This window comes from Cajanus cajan, chromosome 4, assembly GCF_000230855.2.
Source record: "Cajanus cajan strain Asha chromosome 4, NIPB_CcT2T_4, whole genome shotgun sequence".
Taxonomy (NCBI): domain Eukaryota; kingdom Viridiplantae; phylum Streptophyta; class Magnoliopsida; order Fabales; family Fabaceae; genus Cajanus; species Cajanus cajan.
The window spans coordinates 62905139-62923338 of record NC_138520.1 but is presented as its reverse complement, the minus strand read 5'-3'; the positions used below and the strand labels follow the sequence as shown (position 1 = coordinate 62923338).

Below are 18200 nucleotides of genomic sequence, written 5' to 3'. Positions count from 1 at the left end.
CCACATTAACCTTTTCTTTTTTCACTTAAATGTATTTCTCACCTAATTAATTAATGCTTGGAAAGGATAGATATTTATATGTCTATTTATCTTTTTTGATCCTAACAAAAGATTTTTTTATCTAATTAATTTCAAAACATTTATTATCTTTTATCTAAAAGAACTGTTAATTAAATAAGGATATATTTTAAAGAAGATATAATTAATATTTTTGGTGTTTTAAATTGATCTTTACACATATACTAAACACGAGAGAAGAGAATGAAAGAGAACTTATATTATTTCACGTATGTATATGCACACTTATACATGCCTTATAAGGCATAGTTTTTAACTAACTTCTTATCGAAAAATAAATGTTGATAAAATTAACTACTTTTTTGAACTAATTTCAACACTCGTTCTTAGTTCAAATGTAGTAAAGACATTACTCCTAGCTTTTCTCTCATTTCTTTAAACTTGATGTTGTTCTTCAAAGGATTAGTTAGTATATCTGCTTGCTTTCCTCGGACTTGCAAAACTCAAGTTCAAGTTTCTATTTGTTTACTTGATCTCTCAAGATGTAGAATTTGGTTCCTATGTGTTTACTCTTTCCATGTGCAACTAGATGCTTTGCCAAGTCAATAGCTAATCTGTTATCAACCAATAGTCTCATAGATTTAGTTGATTCTAGATTAAGCTCTTTCATCATAGCCACAAGCCAAACTGCTTCACATGTTGTCATAGCCACAAAGATGTATCCAGCCTCACATGTTGACAAGGCAACCACTCCTTGTTTCTTTCAGAACCAAGAAATTGGTGCTAACTCAAATTTGAAAACATAACTTGAAGTGTTTTTCCTATCTGCTTTGTCTCTACACCAATTTGAATCATTATAGCCATAAACTTCTCCTTATAAATTATTCTTATTGTGAGGATAGAAAAGTACCAAATTTAGGGTACTGTTTAAGTATATCACAATTTTTTTTGCTGCTTTGAGTCCTTGGCTCCCTCATAAATATGCTTATTAACACAACACCATATGTAATATCTGGCCTAATATTACATAGGTACAAGTAAACCTACAATTTGCTTGTATAGTGTTGAATCAACTTCCTTTTCATCTTTTTCTAATTGAAGAGGGATTCTAGCTTCAACAAAAGTGATGATAGGATTGCACTCATTCATATTAAATCTTTCCAAGATATACTCAACATATTTCTTCTGGTGCACGAACATCCCTCTGTTTATCTTAACAAACTTAAAACCTAGGAAGTATGATCACTCTTTCCTAGATCAGTCATCTCAAATTCCTGCATAATTCTTCTTTTGAACTCAACTATATCTCCTGAATTACTTTTAGTAATCAAAAGGTAATCTATATAGAGACATATGATAAATAGATGATTATTTTGAGTTCTTATATGGATGCCATACTTGGTAGTACATTTACAACATTTTTGTTGACTCAAAAAGTTGTCAATCCTCAAATTCCAAGCTCTTGGTGCTTGCTTAAGGCCATATAAGGCCTTCTTTAGCTTGAAAACCTTAGTTTCTTGTCCAATCACTACATATCGAGGTGGTTGTGTAGTGTAAACTTCTTGTAAATGACCATTAAGGAAGATAATTTTACATCAAGCTGGTAGATTGACCAACTTCTATAGTTTGCAACTACTACAATCAGTATCACATGTTAAACCTTGCTACTAGAGCAAAAACTTCATTGTAGTCTTGGCCATGCTTTTGTAGGAATCCTCTTGCAACAAGTTTGGCCTTGTATCTAGACACTTATCTATTTGGCTTTATTTTGGTTTTAAAAAATCCACATCATATCAATTGGCTTATTTCCTTTTAGCAAATCAACTAATTCCCAGGTCTCATTCTTTTCAATTGACTTGAGTTCTTCCTCCATGGCATTTCTCCAATGAACACTCTAAGATGTTTCCTCGTAACTTACTGTTTCTGATTTAGCAAGCAAGGCAAAATGCATTAATTCTCCATCTACATTGATTATTGTATCATAAAAAACTTCATAGTCTCTTAGTGAATGAGGTGTCTATCCTATCCTTTGAGACCTTCTTGGCAGATGATAAAGTGATTTAGTAGAATGTTGAATATCAATTGGGTCATCAAAGTGCATAAGAACATTTTTGTCATGTGTAGACCAATCCCATCTTTGTGATTCATCAATAAGGACATCTCTACTGATGTGAACCATATCGTTCTAAGATTATACAACTTGTAAGCACATGTTTGTAGCATAATGAGCCAAAAATTCAAAAGTGACTCACACTTGGCTTATAACCTGACCATTCCTTTTGAGGAGTACATCCTTGCAACTTTTTTATAGGACACCTATTCAAAATATACACAGTAGTAAACATTACCTCTCCCCATAAATAATAAGGAATTTTTTTCCCTTTCATCATACTTTTAGCCATATTCAGAATGCTTTTGTTTCTCCTTTCTACCACACCATTGTGTAGTGATGTATAAGGTGCAATAACTTCATGAACTACTCCTTTTTATCATTGAACTACTGAAACTCATTGGAGTTATACTCTCCTTATAAACCAATCCTTAATTAAAATCTTTAGAACTTTACCACTTTGTTTCTCGCTCAGTAGTTTAAACTTTTTAAATTTTTCGAACACTTCACTTTTTTGTTTGATGAAATAGATCTAGATCTTTTGAGTAAACCTATCAATGAAAGAGGCAAAATAACTATTTCCTCCTAAGGATTGTATCTCAAAGAATCCATATACATCAAAATACACCACTTCTAGTTTCACTTTTGATTCATTAGGCATTTCAAAATTGAAAGAATTCTTAGGTTGTTTAGCTTCACAACATTCAAAACATAGTTGTTTAGGAATTTTGATGTTAGGCAGACCATGTACCATTTTCTTGTTTTTCAAATCACTTAAACTTCTAAAATTCAAATGACCATATCTATGATGCCACATCCAACTCTTATCACTAATCAAAGTTTCCAAGTATTTTTGTTCACCAATTTGGAGTTCAATCTTAAATGTCCTATTTCTTGACAAAACTGACTTTAGAATAGGCTTGCTAGATGGATCATACAACTTCATATAGTTTTCCTCCATATGCATAGAAAACCCGTTTAATTTCAAGCAACTATCCTATGCTCAGCAAATTTTTCTTCATGTTAGGAACAAAAAAAACATCACTAATGAGAGTTTGTTGGTCATTCTTCCTTTGAATCATCACTTTGCCTATTCCTTTAACATTAACAAAACTTTTGCCTGCAAACCTATTTTTTCTTTTCACCTTATTATCCATAGAAGCAAACCATTATTTGTACCTTGTCATGTGAGTTGAACACCTTATATCCAAGTACCACAGATTTGCACTTTCTTCATCAGAAGTAGTTGTTGCCATGTATAACATATCACTACCATCAGAATTTTCATCATGTGCCAATTGAGCCTCATCATAGTTCCTTGGCACCTTCTTTCCTCTACATTCTTGACCAAACTTTTGACAATTATAACGCTATATTATCTTTTTATCAAGTTTTTTCTCTTTTCATTATTGGGTGCATCATTTTTTTGTTGAATCTTCATAATTTCTTTATTTCTTGGGTGCAAAATTCGATGACTCATCATCCTAATTTCTCCTTTTCTTTTAATTTCCTTTTCATTTCTTGTTCTTACTTGAGTTCACTTTTGATGTTTGTGCCCACAAAGCTTGATTCAAATATCTCATAGAGTTCCTTTCATTTAATTTGATTTCTTGTGCCTCAAGAATGCCTTGTAGTTCATCAACCTTCATTCCATTAGTTCCAACTCCTTATTCAATCACAATAAAAATGTGATCGAACCTTGGAGTGAGGGTCCTCAAGATTTCATCAACTATAGCTCCATTTTTTTTTTCTTGTAACCCATATTTCTTCATTTGATTGATGAGGGTCAACATGTGAGTAAAATACTCAATCACGCTCTCTTGATCATTAATCTACAACAACTTGTGCAGTCTCTTGAAGGTTTGCAATTTCACTTTTTTCAATTTGTCAATGCCTATAGAAGACTTTGCTTATCCCATGCTTCCACTGGCCCCTAATATATTCTCCAAGATATCTACCTCAACACTTTTTATGAATGATGAACAAAGCCTTCCCATCCTTCTTGTTTGCTTCTTGAAATGATGTCTTATGTGCATTTGTTGCTTTAACACCAGGATCTTGGACTCCAGTCTTGATGATTTCAGTCACATCTTAAAACTAGAAGATAGCCTTCATTTGAGCACACCATGGATAGTAGTTCTTCCCATTGACAATAGGAAGAGAAGTTGGTAGATTTCTTGATGTTGTCGCCATTTTCAAAAAACTCTCTTTTTCCAAGATCAAAAACCTAGCTCTAAATATCAATTGTTAGTGTTTTATACCAATCCTTACACATACACTAAATATGTGAGAAGAGAATGAAAGAAAACTTGTCTTACTTCACGTATGTATATACATAGTTTTATATATGTCTTATAAGGCTTAGTTTCTAACTAACTTCTTACAAAATAAATAATAATAGAATTAACTACTTTTCTAAACTAATTACAACAAATAAAATTGACAATTAGAAGAGGGTCATATAAAAAGATAAAACTCAAGTACAATTTTATATATTGTTCTCTTATCAGAATTAGATATTTACTTCGATAATAATATGCATTTAGTTTTAATGCAAACCTAAGTAACACTATATATTAATTCATATTTCATTGGTGAATCTCCAAATGTGATTAGAGAACAACATTAATTACATTTATGAAACTATACATATGTTTTGTCTCTTATCATAAAGGACAACCTAAAAAAATGAAAAGAGTGTTTTGTATAGAGATGAAGGTAGTAGTATAGTCATTAATCTTTAGATATAAAATAAAAACAAAGTACTCCCTTTATTCTTTATATAAGCAAAAAAACAATATTTTTTCTTAATTATAAACAAATTTTAACTAATTTTATTTCATTTAATGATAGTATCTCTAAAAATATCTTTGATTTAATACATAATTTTTAGTTGTACTACTTTTTTAATATTTATAACAAGAACAATTTTAAAAAAAAAATATTATGATATTAGTAAAATTTAATATAAATAACTAATGTAAAATAATAAAAAAATATAATAAAGATTGGAGGAGTACTAAATAGTGTTGAGATGTTTGGATTATTAAGGTGTTGACAAATTATCACTCTTTAGAGACTTACATTATGGCCCATGCAAAAAGGAGAATGCATGTGATTCTCAGAAATGGTAACTCTGAGGGAATTTGTACTGCAAAAATTGGATTGCTACGAGGCAAAAGGGTTGGGGACAATTCATATAGCATTGTTATGTGTCACACGTCCTAAAAGCCCCATGTGCTCGTTAATGTTACTTTTCACCATTTCATATATAGGGAACTACATTATTCGAGCTTCATTATCTTTCCATAACCACCAAACTCGTCAATTAAGGCAATGTACCTTTTAATTAATCAGTACGTATATTTGGTTAAATAAATAATTTGGAAATTGATATTTTTTTTAACTCTCTAAAAAATAAATTTAGTGTCAAGTTCGATATTTATTGATAAAAAAGAATTGTCTTAAAACTGATTCTGATTGTGTAAAAATAAAAAACGAATTCTGATTAATTTTAGCACTTAGTACAGCTATTTTTAAGATTTTGCAATATCTTTCTAATTTATGTCCATGTTTGCTTCAAATTTATTTTGAAGTTCTGTATTTAGGAATTATTCGAGCTTCGTTACTTTTGATAACCACCAAACTCGTCATTTATGGCAATGTACCATTTAATAATCAGTATACAGCATGTGGTAAACAATTATGTTGGACAATAATATTTGTTTTTTAAGCTGTCTTAAAAAGTTTCTGGTTTATTTTACCAATCTGTGTTTTTAAAATTTTATTTTAAAATAATAAATAGTTAAAAAGCCCTTTTAATCATACATGTTTACTTCAATTTATTTAATATATATATATATATATATATACATATATATATTCTGTAAATTTCTACAAAATTTTAAAAAAAAATTATAGGTGAAAGAAAATAAGAGTGTAAGCTAATCGAGACCAATCCCTGAAGCTAGTTAAACCAATTTAATGCAACTAAATTTTAGTAGGTTGACTTGTCATCAAAGTTGATTTGAATTTATTTTAGTTGGACAGTTTTAATTTGTTTTTTTTTTTTTGGTTCGTCAGTTTTAATTGATTTGAGTATTGGTTAATAGATTTTCAATCTAATTGATCAAACTCAATCCGATTTAAATACAATATTGGTGATAAAATAATAATTATTCTAATTTTTCTATCGTTTATCGGTATATGTAAGACGAGTTGTTTGAAATATATATTGTCATTTGGAAAATATATATTTTTGTGATCATGCTGGATTTGGACAATAATTTGTGTTTTAATTTGACCATACATAGGAGCTTTTGATAACATCACTAACTTTTAATTGTGCATGTTTTATTGTTTAGCTAGCCTTTGTATATTTAGATATCTTGAGTTTGAACTAGCTGAATTAATTAGATACTTCTGTTTTTTCTAATTTTTCTAATTTTAAAATAAATATATCGGATTGGTTTAAGTTGTATTACTTTAAAAAAAAAAAATTGCAAACTTTACCTAATCCAACTTGCCTATGTTTCATTGGTTTAGTTCTTAATTTAGGCTAAATATGACCTAAAACAATTACACACCTAAAAGAAAACAAAAATATGTTTAAGACACAACATTCCTAAGATATTAATTTGTGAAAAAGATACATTAAAACCTTAATTTATAGATAAAAAAATACTTAATTGTAAAATTACTATACTTTCTCGTGATAATTGACAGTATACAAATTATTCGTAAAAAGTTAAATAATAACTGAATATATTTCATCAATTTTTTTTAATATAATCTTGATTTTAATAATTCCATTCCCTCATAACCAAACGCGACCTTAAATCACCCCCAATTCTACGGCAGTTTTCACACATTAATATATTTTCATTTCTAGTCTCCTTTCATGTCCTTCAACTAAAAATTAACACCGCAACAAGAAAAAGGGACAGAATATGTAATCTTACTTAGAAAAAAAAAAATTTAATGATGTCCTTTTTTAATTGGAGATATAAAACTAGAAAGTACTCAAATCCACTCCATCCTCATATTTAGGTAAGAGTCATAATTGTCTCAACAGCAGAAATTTAATATAAATTTGAAATTTTCTAGATTCAATCATGTGTGCACACCATGTGCCATGTTTTTACATTTTCAGGGACTGACATTGTCCTGAGAGGACACAAGATTTCTTCCACCAACCCTTTGGTCAGTAAGCGACAAAATGTTTTACTTTATCTATTGGCCTAGTAATTCGAATTAACTCTTACATCAGAAGCTTATGTATATCACATTTCCTCATCATGTAAGCAGCATGGTCATGGTGCACCAAAATAGAAACTGGAAGGACTATCCACATGGTTCTGAATGAGGCAATGTGAATTGGAAAATTTTGCTATAGCACACTGCTGATGCTAGATCATTTAACAATGGATCAGGGCTGCAATATGTTAAAAAGCACACAACCCAGTTACAATAATACAACTCGTGCTACCAATATTTCCTCCCTAGTAACAAAATCTAATTGTAGTTGTAGGCTGTAAGTTGTAACTTCCCAAAGGCAGTGTTGCATTGCAGCAGATTTCAACTTTGTGCAACATAAGCTCACACATCTATGCACCATTCATTGCAGTGTCGGCATGGTGTGCATGGCCATCTTCCAGAATCTTGCCATTTACTTGAGTTCTCTGCCTCTGAGTAAAGTCACAAAAACCATGTTATGTCCAGATCTAAGACAATGACATCACATAAAGAAGAGAGGGGAAAAGGGACAAGTAGAAGACATTTAACACACCCAATCTGCAGGGTCAACAATTGAATTCCCATTCAACAACTTGTGATTCTCTTCCTTGGCCCTTTCATCTTTGTCCTTGGTGCTTAATGGTAGCAGCATGGTTGCAGCAATATTTGTCCGGTCTGGCAATTCTGTAGAATGACCAAGTTACCATTAACAACAAATTTCTGTTGAATTCACAATTAGCATTTGTAATTATGTCCAAATTTGCAAACCTGGTAGTTTCTTCTCGACAAAAAACACCACCAAATTAACAGTATACCTGAGAGGGATCAAAACAATAAATCAAAATTGGACATGGACCATACACAATTTGACCATTGCAATCCAGAAAATGTTTCTTACCAGGCAACAACTACATCAACTGAGTAATGTTTGCGTGATGCTACAATCAAAAGAGACTGACACACAGCAAGAAACCACCCTAGTTGTTTTATACATCTGTAGTGATTCAAGAATAAGCACAGTAAGTTATAACTGAAATTTAAATTATGGTACAATATGACAGTAATGAGAAATGGCAAGTCATAAAATAAATAAGGATAATTACACTGACTTCCCTTCAGGTTAAGGATAATTACATCCACACCCTTCTTGATTGAAAAACTACACTTACGTCCCTTGCTTTGTTATTTTTGAGAGCATCGAATATATGGTTTAATTAAAATAAATAAAAAAAACTAGGCGGTTATGGATAGTTTTTCAGATATAACAAGTGTCAAATGTGTAAGAATAATATAAAAGTATGGGAACTTGGTGTAATTTTTCTACCAAAAAGGTTGTATGTGTAATTAGTACAAACCTCAAGGGAGGTTGTGGTAATTGTCCCAATAAACAGTGAAGCAACCAAAACAAATATATTAAAAAAAAGTGTCTGACCAATATAAAAGAAAATAAGAGCCAAATTACCTTTTAGTGCCATATCTATGATATGTAAGAACAAAGACTAGAGTAAAGATCATGTGTGATGAAAATATCAAATCACCACATCCATATATTACACCACGAGGAACTGCACAATGAAAAATCAAATGAGCACCAAAACAACCAAAATGGCATCCAAGCTAAATAACTACAGTACAATAGTAATAGTATACTAACAATTAATCAAGAGGACTTCAAGGACACTATCTGGATGAGGCAGTCTAGCAAGTTTTGATCCCTGCATAATACATGAAGTTAAAAAAGAAAATCCTACCACTCACAAAAACATAAAAGTTCAACTGCAAGTGACATGTTTGTTTAACAAGCACACGTTCTCAAATAAGTATACCTCCCGGCAATGGTAATTTGGACCAGGAAGCTGTGTAGCATAAAATGTCACTATGCGAAGGGCTTGGGAAGCCTGCAGTTGACAATTACATAGGAAACAAGCTTATCAGAAACTGTTATATAGCTCCTGCATGCAGTGGATTTTTAAATCGATTCAAAAGAATTGAAATGGACATGAACTGATTCTGCTGGCTACACTAGATAAAAGGAAGTGAAGGAATGAGGAAACTTAATAATGGATCTATGGTCATTACAATGGAAATTTCCCAGATCATTTATATCTTCTTTATGACCTTTTTCATGCCTTAAACTGCTCATATTATTAAGCCTTAAGCTTAATTTACTTCCAAAATAATGACAATTATTCATTTATAAGATATCTCATGGAATTTTATCAGTAAGTTTCAGAACTAGTAAGGTTTAAGAAACACGTGTAAAGAAGAAAAGAGCAAATCCAACTAGTAAATATAAAGACTTCAGAAATAATCTACAGAAAGCTAGTAAATATACATATAGAGGGAGAGGAAACCAAAGCCGAACAGTCATGATGCTCACTTTTCATCGATGCATTGAAGCATAACAAGACACAGGCTGCCAAATCATGATATTATTATTATTTTAATAATGAGCATTACCATTGTTGACATCATGGATTTCATTTTGCATAGGTAACACACCAATTCATTTTCTAACCCTAGGCACTCCAGCCAAATGTTTAAACAGTTCTAAATGAGTTAGACAATACTAAATACATAGTGATCACTTACAACTAAGAAAGATAGAACCCTGCACCATATATGAACTGTGTAGATCTTTTTGCTCTTAAATATGAAAGGATGAAATGTCCACTGCAAAAGCACAAGTTGTAGAGCATATCAATAAAATTTCATAGGAAAAAAACACTATATTGGCAACGGAATAAGAGCAGATAAAGGGAGAAGAAATTGAAGTGGGGAAGGAATTCTTACAAGGACAAAGGATAAGAAAATAAAGGAAAACAATGATTCACTAATGTAAGCTTTGTCTTGCCCAAGCTCCTGTAACAGCACCAAGATTAAAAATTCAAAAGGCAATCCTAGGTAAGACAGATTTTTCAAGAGAGACAGAGAAAAGGGAATGACAATACAAACCGGAAGAAGCATGAACCCAAGATCCTGTAGTGTAGGGCCAGGCCTATGTAAATAATGAACTCCATGTGCAGCCAAACCATGTATGTACTGTAAGGAAACAATTTAATTCAAACTTAGATATGAAACAATAATAAATAAATAAATAGAAGTATGCCAAATTACATAGTAAACTAATTAAGGTATTATACAGACAAAACACTCCTCATGCAACGTTAAACAAGGATATAAAGCTTAGAAAAATATACACAAAAGATTGCCATTCTTATTTCTTTTCCATTTACCTACACTGACCAAAAAAGAAAGCTTTATACAGCATTTCTACTCTATATTTGCCTTCAATTGCAAACTATTAAAGGTTTTCTTTCAATGAGAGAAATGAAACATTTGACCAACATGGGAAACAGAGAGTTCCACATGGACTTGAGTAAATCGCAATTAAGATGTAATAAATAAGTAATGTCCGGTACTTAAGCCAGCAATCAGCATTTCATTCAGGACTTAATAATTGATCCTCAGAGTTGCAGAATAATACAAACAATGCTGCACAGATACCAGTTCCTTCATATTTCAAACTCTTGACACAAGATGATAATCATCGCCAAAATAACGTTTAGTGATTAAACACAGAAGACTATTACATTAAACCAGGTTCCTAATAAAGAAAACAAGCATTCTCTAGAAGTAACCACACCAACTCGAAGGAAAACTTTCAGTAGCGTTCAAGCAATGTTCCCACCACAACCACATGTGAAAACTATTTCAACCTTTATTTACAAAAAAAGAAAGACAAAAGAACCTTTGCATTCCTTTCACAAAAGGGTAAACAGAACAACCTAAAGCTAAACAATTCATAAGTTTGACCAACACAGGGGGAAAATAACCTGAAAAAATACACCAGCAAGAAGGTATTTCCAATTCTCCGCAAGGAGGTTGATCTCGGTAGTTGTCTCTGCACAAAATCTCTTCCATAGCTGCACAACAATACATTTACAGAGATTAAAATTAGCAATAGAGAGGGAACAAAAAATAACAGGCTGTGTACTAAAATGGAAAACGGTCCACAAAAACAAAATAACCAACCTTGGAAGCCTCGCGACCAATGTAAAAAGACATGTTGTTCTTCTTGTTGTTGTTGTTCTTATTGCTTAAGTTGTTGTTGATGTTGTTGAAACCGTTAACTACGACTTCCATATCACTTCAGAACGACACATTTGAGGTCAACATCATGGCTCTCAGAAAACACACACCAACAATGGCATCAACACCCAGATAGGAATCAATCCCTTTGACACTTTCCCACTATGAAAAACTGAACCTTTCCTTGGAAAAACACACACCCACGAGGCTGAAATTCAGAATTGCTAGACAAACACAACCGTGTCTTCAAAAATCCGATTTTTAAAAGCGGAGATAAAAATGAAAAGGAGAGGATCTGAGGAGAAGAAAAAAGTGAAACCCAGAAAAAGACGGAGATCGAGAGAACCCAGATGACGATCACAAAATGCCCAGTGCCCAGAAAAAATTCAAAAAAAAATTTGAAAAGGGTTCTCTGAAACGGAAGGAAAGTCACAATGGTGAAAAAGGGGGGGTGTTTGGGCTTTGCTTTCTCTCTCTAGACTCTCCCTCTCTCTCTCTCTTCTCTCTCTAGGAGCTTTCTCTCTCTCTCTCTCTCCGATTCTCTTCCCTTTCTCGCTTTGTCTGACTGCAATGCACGCGAGTTGAACGCGGAGAAGACGGTTAAGAAGAGAAGGAGAATAACCGATATATATACACAACGCAAGTTGCTTTTTTTCTATATTCATATTATTTGAAATTTTTAAAAAAAGGGTTGATTTCGATTTTGAATAGGAAAACGAAAAACAAGGGAAGATGATGAGGAGCGAGAAAAATTGGAATGGATAGATTAGATACATGCTTTGACGCCACCAACACGTTTTTTCTCTCTCTCTCTTTGTTGGGTGCTGTTACTACGAAAGTGATAGATATGAAACCATAATAGAATCTTCCGGCTTAGAATTTTTAAAAATAATTAAATGAATTTAAAAAAATAAATTTGAATTGGGGTTTGATTATTATTCTTCTTTGTTTGAAAAATAGAAATAGTATGAATGACTTAAAAGGAGAGAAAAGGAAAGGATGGCTCTTGATCCTCTCGGGTCCCCCGGCTTCGGCCTGCAAATTTCAATTTAGTTGCGCAGTGATTTTTCCTTTTTAAATTAGTTTTGCTTAAATTTTCCTATTTATTGTCGGTAAATATTATATGTGTATATGTATATATGTATAGATAGATAATTTAAATAAATTTTATATTATTAATTCATAATTAATAATTAGGTTAAATTACATTTTTTTTTATTTTTTATTCTTCATGACTTTTATTTATTAAACTAATTATTTTTACATTTAAAACGATTTGGTGTTGTTTAAATTATAATAATTTTTTATTTTAAAATACAATTTTGAATAATTTTTAATTTATTTTGGTAAAAATAAGAAATATTACAAAGACGGTCGTAACTGAATTTAGGTTCCCATATTTTTAACTATATCAATTCCTTCTCAATCAACTACTAGGCTAATTTTAATAATTTATTTTTTGATTAATTCAAAATATAAAATTATAATATTATATTTATTTATATAAAAAAATTATAAAGTTCAATTAACTTTCAAATTCAAAAGAGTTATAAACATAGTAAAAATTGTATGGAAAATATATTTGATGAATAATTAGAATGTAATATGAAATTAAATTTTTAAAAAAATTTAATTGTTATTTGAATTTATTTTGTGTGATTTTTACTATGTTTATAAAATATTTTTATTTGAAATTCAATTACTTGCATAGAAGTGAATTTAACATGATAAATTTTAAGTTTTGAATTAGTGAAATTTTTTTTAAAATATGTCTTTAAATTAAAAAACAATCATTGTTATAAAAATAAAAATTAAATTGATTCAAATTTAAGAGATAAAGGATCATAAAAGATTAATATGCATCTAATAAATTTAGCCTATTAATTATTAATCACAAAATATTATAATATATATAGTGAGTTTATTAGTAATTTTCATAATAAATTAATAACTTAAAGAAACACATAAATTATGTGTTTGACCAAATATATATTTTACATTTTCAGAAAAGTGTCAAATTTAAAAAAAAAACAAATTTAATTTTTTTAGAGTTTTAAGTTAGCTAATTGATGTTAGTGTAACATCTCAATTTCACATTTATGGTTAATGTAAATACTTTTTATCCTCGATTTTATCAATTAAATAACTCAATGTCACATTAACATTTATTTCAATGTAAACTATTTGTTTGAAGTTTGTATGTTAAAGGGAAATGCTCATTTGTACGGATTCCTTGAAATTGAATCTATAACACATTAAATTTGATATTTTAGTAATTCTATTTTACAATATTTCATATGATAATATTTTACATAATTTTTTTGTTGGTTAACATCTTTTATCGGTTATAACTCTCTATAAGTAATCCTTGCTAAGATTTTTGTTCATGTATAGGATTAACAACTGACTTTACAAACTAATAGAAAATTTTTCAGCATATTTTATCTTCACTCATACACTTTCTAGAAAATTTTCTAAAAGATCACTCATCTCCAAATCGCTCCAAGTCAAACATGCTTAACTTTGAAGTTCTTTGCCAAAGATGCATCTTGTTGGTATAGGCAGTATAAGTTAATTCTTTTAAGTCATCCTCAAATGCACACTCTTACACTTGTACAATCATCTGGATCACTTTCATTCTATTGTGTTCGGACTGTTACAAGTTCACCAACTTTCATCTAGTTCATCCCTAAATCATATTGTACTAGGAGAAAGAACTTGCATTGATACCATTTTTAACACCCACTAATTTGACATCTTAGTGGCTCCACTTCACGACACTTCATTCAATGACACTTCACACAACTCCTCGTTAGTTAGAAGTTTTCACTGGTCAAAACCCTCCATCAATAGTCCTTTTTGAGATGTTCTTTCGCCTATAGGATCAATGACTAATCCCACAAAATAATACGAGGCTTTTCAACATGTGTTTGTCCTCACTCACAAACTTTTTGAGAAACTTTCCAAAAGGTCATTCATTCCTATTTTGTTATATGTCAAACTTACTTAATTATAGAGGTCTCTAATTTGCTTTATGTCAAACTCACTTAACTTATAGTGTTCTTTAGTGATTAGCTACCAAAAAGTAGATGTATCTTATTGGTATAAGTAGTACAAAATAATTTTTGTAAGTCATTTTCAACTACATAATCTCACATTTGTACAAATCAATGGATCTTTCTCATTCTAGTATGTTCAGGCTATTACAAATCACTAAATGTGACACCCTACTACCTCGAATAATTAAATACAAAAATAAATAATTACTATCAATAAATTTATAAAATAATATTGTCCCTAGAACAAATAACTAGCAAAAAAATTATAAAATAATATTCTACATTAGTTATATATGGTATAATTGATGTAGAAAGTTGTTACACTTTACATCGATTATAAATTTAACCAATGTAAAATGTTTACCTTTCTACATTGGTTAAATATAAAATCAATGTAGAATTTTCTTTTTGTTATATCAGTTCAATATCTGATATAAAAAAAACCCAATGTATATCAATTGGATTGTACAACGAATATAAAAGACTTATTTTAATCGATGTTAAATGACCTCCTTACAATAGTGTTTATGGCAATAAGTTAAAAGCTACTAAAATATTAAATAAGTTTATTTTGGTTAAATCATTTTATAAGTTAGTCAAATTAACTTCTAAGTTCATCCAATATCTTGTCAAACACATTATAAACACAGTTAATAGCTAAAAAGCCAAAATCTTATAAATTAGCTACTTGAATGAATTGAAAATGTTTGATAAATTTAACTAATAAGTTAATAACTATGGAGAGAAAATAAACATTAAAAGGAGGGTTGAATAATGTGTATCAAAAACTCACTTTTTCATAATGAAGTAGTAATAGTTAGATGGAATGCAAAGAGAAGTCAAACGACACACTAATATTTTTATATTGGTTCATCTCAACCACTAAGATTACGTTTAATTCTCAGTCCAACCAAATTGAGTTCTACTATCTTCAAAGATATAAGTATTCTTTCAACAAACCACTTCTAGCTCAACTCTAAATATTCTTTTACTCGTCTCTTCAAGCAATTACCCAAGTGTTCTTTTCACAAACAAGTATCTCCAAGATCAACCTTACAATAATGGTTATAAAGGTTACAAAGATGTTGTTTTGTCTCATTCAAACGTTATACAACCAATATAGTACAATAAGCTTCGTACAAGAAAGAATTATGTTTATACACACATATAATTTATAGAATGTGTCTCTACTTCTTTCTAAACTTCAAATCTTCTTATAGTAACTTTGGAGAAGATGACCGTTACAACATCAAGTCCAGCTTAGAAGATTGTTTTTCCTTATAATGAGAGGTAACCGTTGACTCATTTAATGCAAGCATTAAATCTATTTCACGAAATGGTACCTCTTATGTAATCAAAGAAGCTACTTATCATCTTTTCATATCAAACAAAGTTTGTAGAAGCAATGTCAGCATAGAGTAGTAACAATAACACCTTTATCTACTTTTCTCCATGATTTTAGACATCTTTGTCCTTGGTTCTGACAGAAATTAAGCATGACTTTGTTCTCTTTAATAGATTTGCGATTTTCAAGATAACTTTCGAGTTTGATCTATTAAAGAATAAAACATTCAAATAAAATTTGTCATTAGTCTCAATAAATAATGAACATTTAATGTATGTAAGACAAACTGTATGCTTTGTTTAATTCACATCATCTTATAGACGATCTATGTATCAAACTTCGTTTGATAATCATTTTTGAAGAAATTTTCTTTTGTTAAAACATTTCGCTTATTAACATTAAAATTTCAAATCTTGAGGAATCCAATATCATTTTTTGACTTAACAATAACTTATAAACTAACTTATTTTGTTAGACACTTGAAGTTGCTTATAAAAATAAGTTAAAGATTAATAAAATAATATTGTACACTAGACAATATGCAAAGCATATTTTTATATAAAATGGTTTGGTTAAATTGGTGATTTTTTTTACAAACCAATAATTCACATTGTAATTTAGGTTGTCTTGTTTGATTGAAGAACTATCTTTTGGTGGTTTTATATAATTTGGTTTGATTTTTAGTCTAGATTGAGTTTTAATAGTTTATTTGAAAACTTCTACGAAAAGATTTAACATTATCAAATAATATCATATTTTTGTCTTTTTTAACTACCATAATTAAGATTTTTGGTTTTTCAATGAAATTTCAAGGTATTCTCACATGTTTTGGTTCTTTGAACCAACTATAGGATTAATCCTAATTTTATTGTTTATTCACACTTATAACACTATCTTTTTTAAGAATTTGTTATGCATAAATGGAGCTCAAATTCTCTCTTGTGAGCTCAATGTGTGTTGCCATTTTCTAATTATGTGTATTCTATGGAAATTGAAAAAAAAATTTCCCACAAACTTGGCTTCTACTGTGAATTAAGCAACACCAATTAGGTAATTTTAGTTTTTGGAACTATATATTTAATATCCTAAAAAATAAATGTATAACTTAATCAAGAAAATAAACTTCATTCAACAACAATAGATAAGATTCCAAAGCTTGATTACAAGTCCTCACACTTAATGTAAGAGCATATCCGATTACATTACAACCTTGTGAAACAAAGCCACAAACAAACAAAAGAAACTGAAACAAAATAAAAGTACATCACGTACGTAGAATAAACCTGATCCTAACAAATTATTTATTCCTGGTAAAACCCTTTCAACAACTGCTTTGTATTGCAATCTCAAGTCTTATTGCCCATTCCTTTCAATATGCATCTTCACTTTCTGATTTCCAAAACATTGGCCATTTGTTTCAATGGCATTGTTTAATGAGGAGAGAAACACAAAACTTTTTTCTTATATATAATTACACTATTACTGTGAAATATTTTTAATATTATTGATGATTAATATCTGTCAAAAAATAGTTTTAGTAATTTTTTAATCACATTTTTCAATTTGTCAAAATCAAATATAAAATTTTATTTAAAAAGATCGAAACTAATATCATTTAAATTAATAATTGGATTAAGAAAATGTATGATATAATTTTAGGTTAAATATGTTTTTAGTCCTTCAAATTTAAGATAAATTTATTTTTAATTCTTTAAATTTAAAATTATTTTTTTAATCTTTATAATTTTTAAAAATCTTGTTTTAATCATTCAAGTTACTAATAACGTATATGAAAGTGACAAATTGAAATAATTATGCAATTTTAACTAAATTTAATATAATATCTTTATTAATTGAGACAGAAAGTAGATTTTATGCGACACTATTTAATACTTAAATATAAGAATTAAAACAAATTTTTTTAAAATTTTAAAAATTAAAAATATTAATTTTAAATTTAAAAGATTAAAAATAAATTTATCTTTAAAAGAGATTAAAAATATATTTAAATGTATATATTTTTTTATAATTAAAAGTGGGGTTAGTTATGAGAGATACAGGTAGGCCACGTGGGCAACGACACTTCCCTTGGAGTTGCACTGCCTGTCCCTTTACGCACGTCGTTTTGCCAGCCCATTCTGGAATCTACCGCTCCACCCTAAAGCATCACAATTTTAGTACTTTGTTCATTCATCAAATGTTAGTTGGAAAAACCTGGATTCGAACTTAATTATTATTATTATATTAACCAGAAAAGTATAAAGTAAGCACCCGAATTTTAGTACTTTAGTTATTCATCAATGGATAGTTGTAAAGGCCACCATTGGATGCTAATTTTTTC

General features: G+C 29.8%; 1 protein-coding gene across 2 annotated transcripts; it reads right to left on the bottom strand.

The window, feature by feature from the left end:
• Positions 1-7190: 7190 nt before the first annotated feature.
• LOC109814867 (phosphatidylinositol:ceramide inositolphosphotransferase 1) lies at positions 7191-12075 on the bottom strand. Of its 2 annotated transcripts, XM_020379383.3 has the most exons (12): positions 11399-12074; positions 11200-11289; positions 10319-10405; positions 10157-10225; positions 9956-10036; positions 9190-9261; positions 9018-9078; positions 8826-8928; positions 8262-8357; positions 8132-8178; positions 7917-8047; positions 7191-7815 (listed from the first exon to the last, which is right to left on the bottom strand). In XM_020379383.3, exons 1-12 carry the CDS (start codon positions 11507-11509, stop codon positions 7735-7737), a joined length of 1029 nt encoding a protein of 342 aa, XP_020234972.1. In that variant the 5' UTR covers positions 11510-12074; the 3' UTR covers positions 7191-7734. The 2 variants fall into 2 exon arrangements, with proteins under 2 accessions (XP_020234972.1, XP_082928884.1); XM_083072758.1 differs by lacking the exon at positions 9190-9261 and having other exon boundaries at positions 11399-12075.
• Between the last annotated feature and the right edge of the window lie 6125 nt (positions 12076-18200).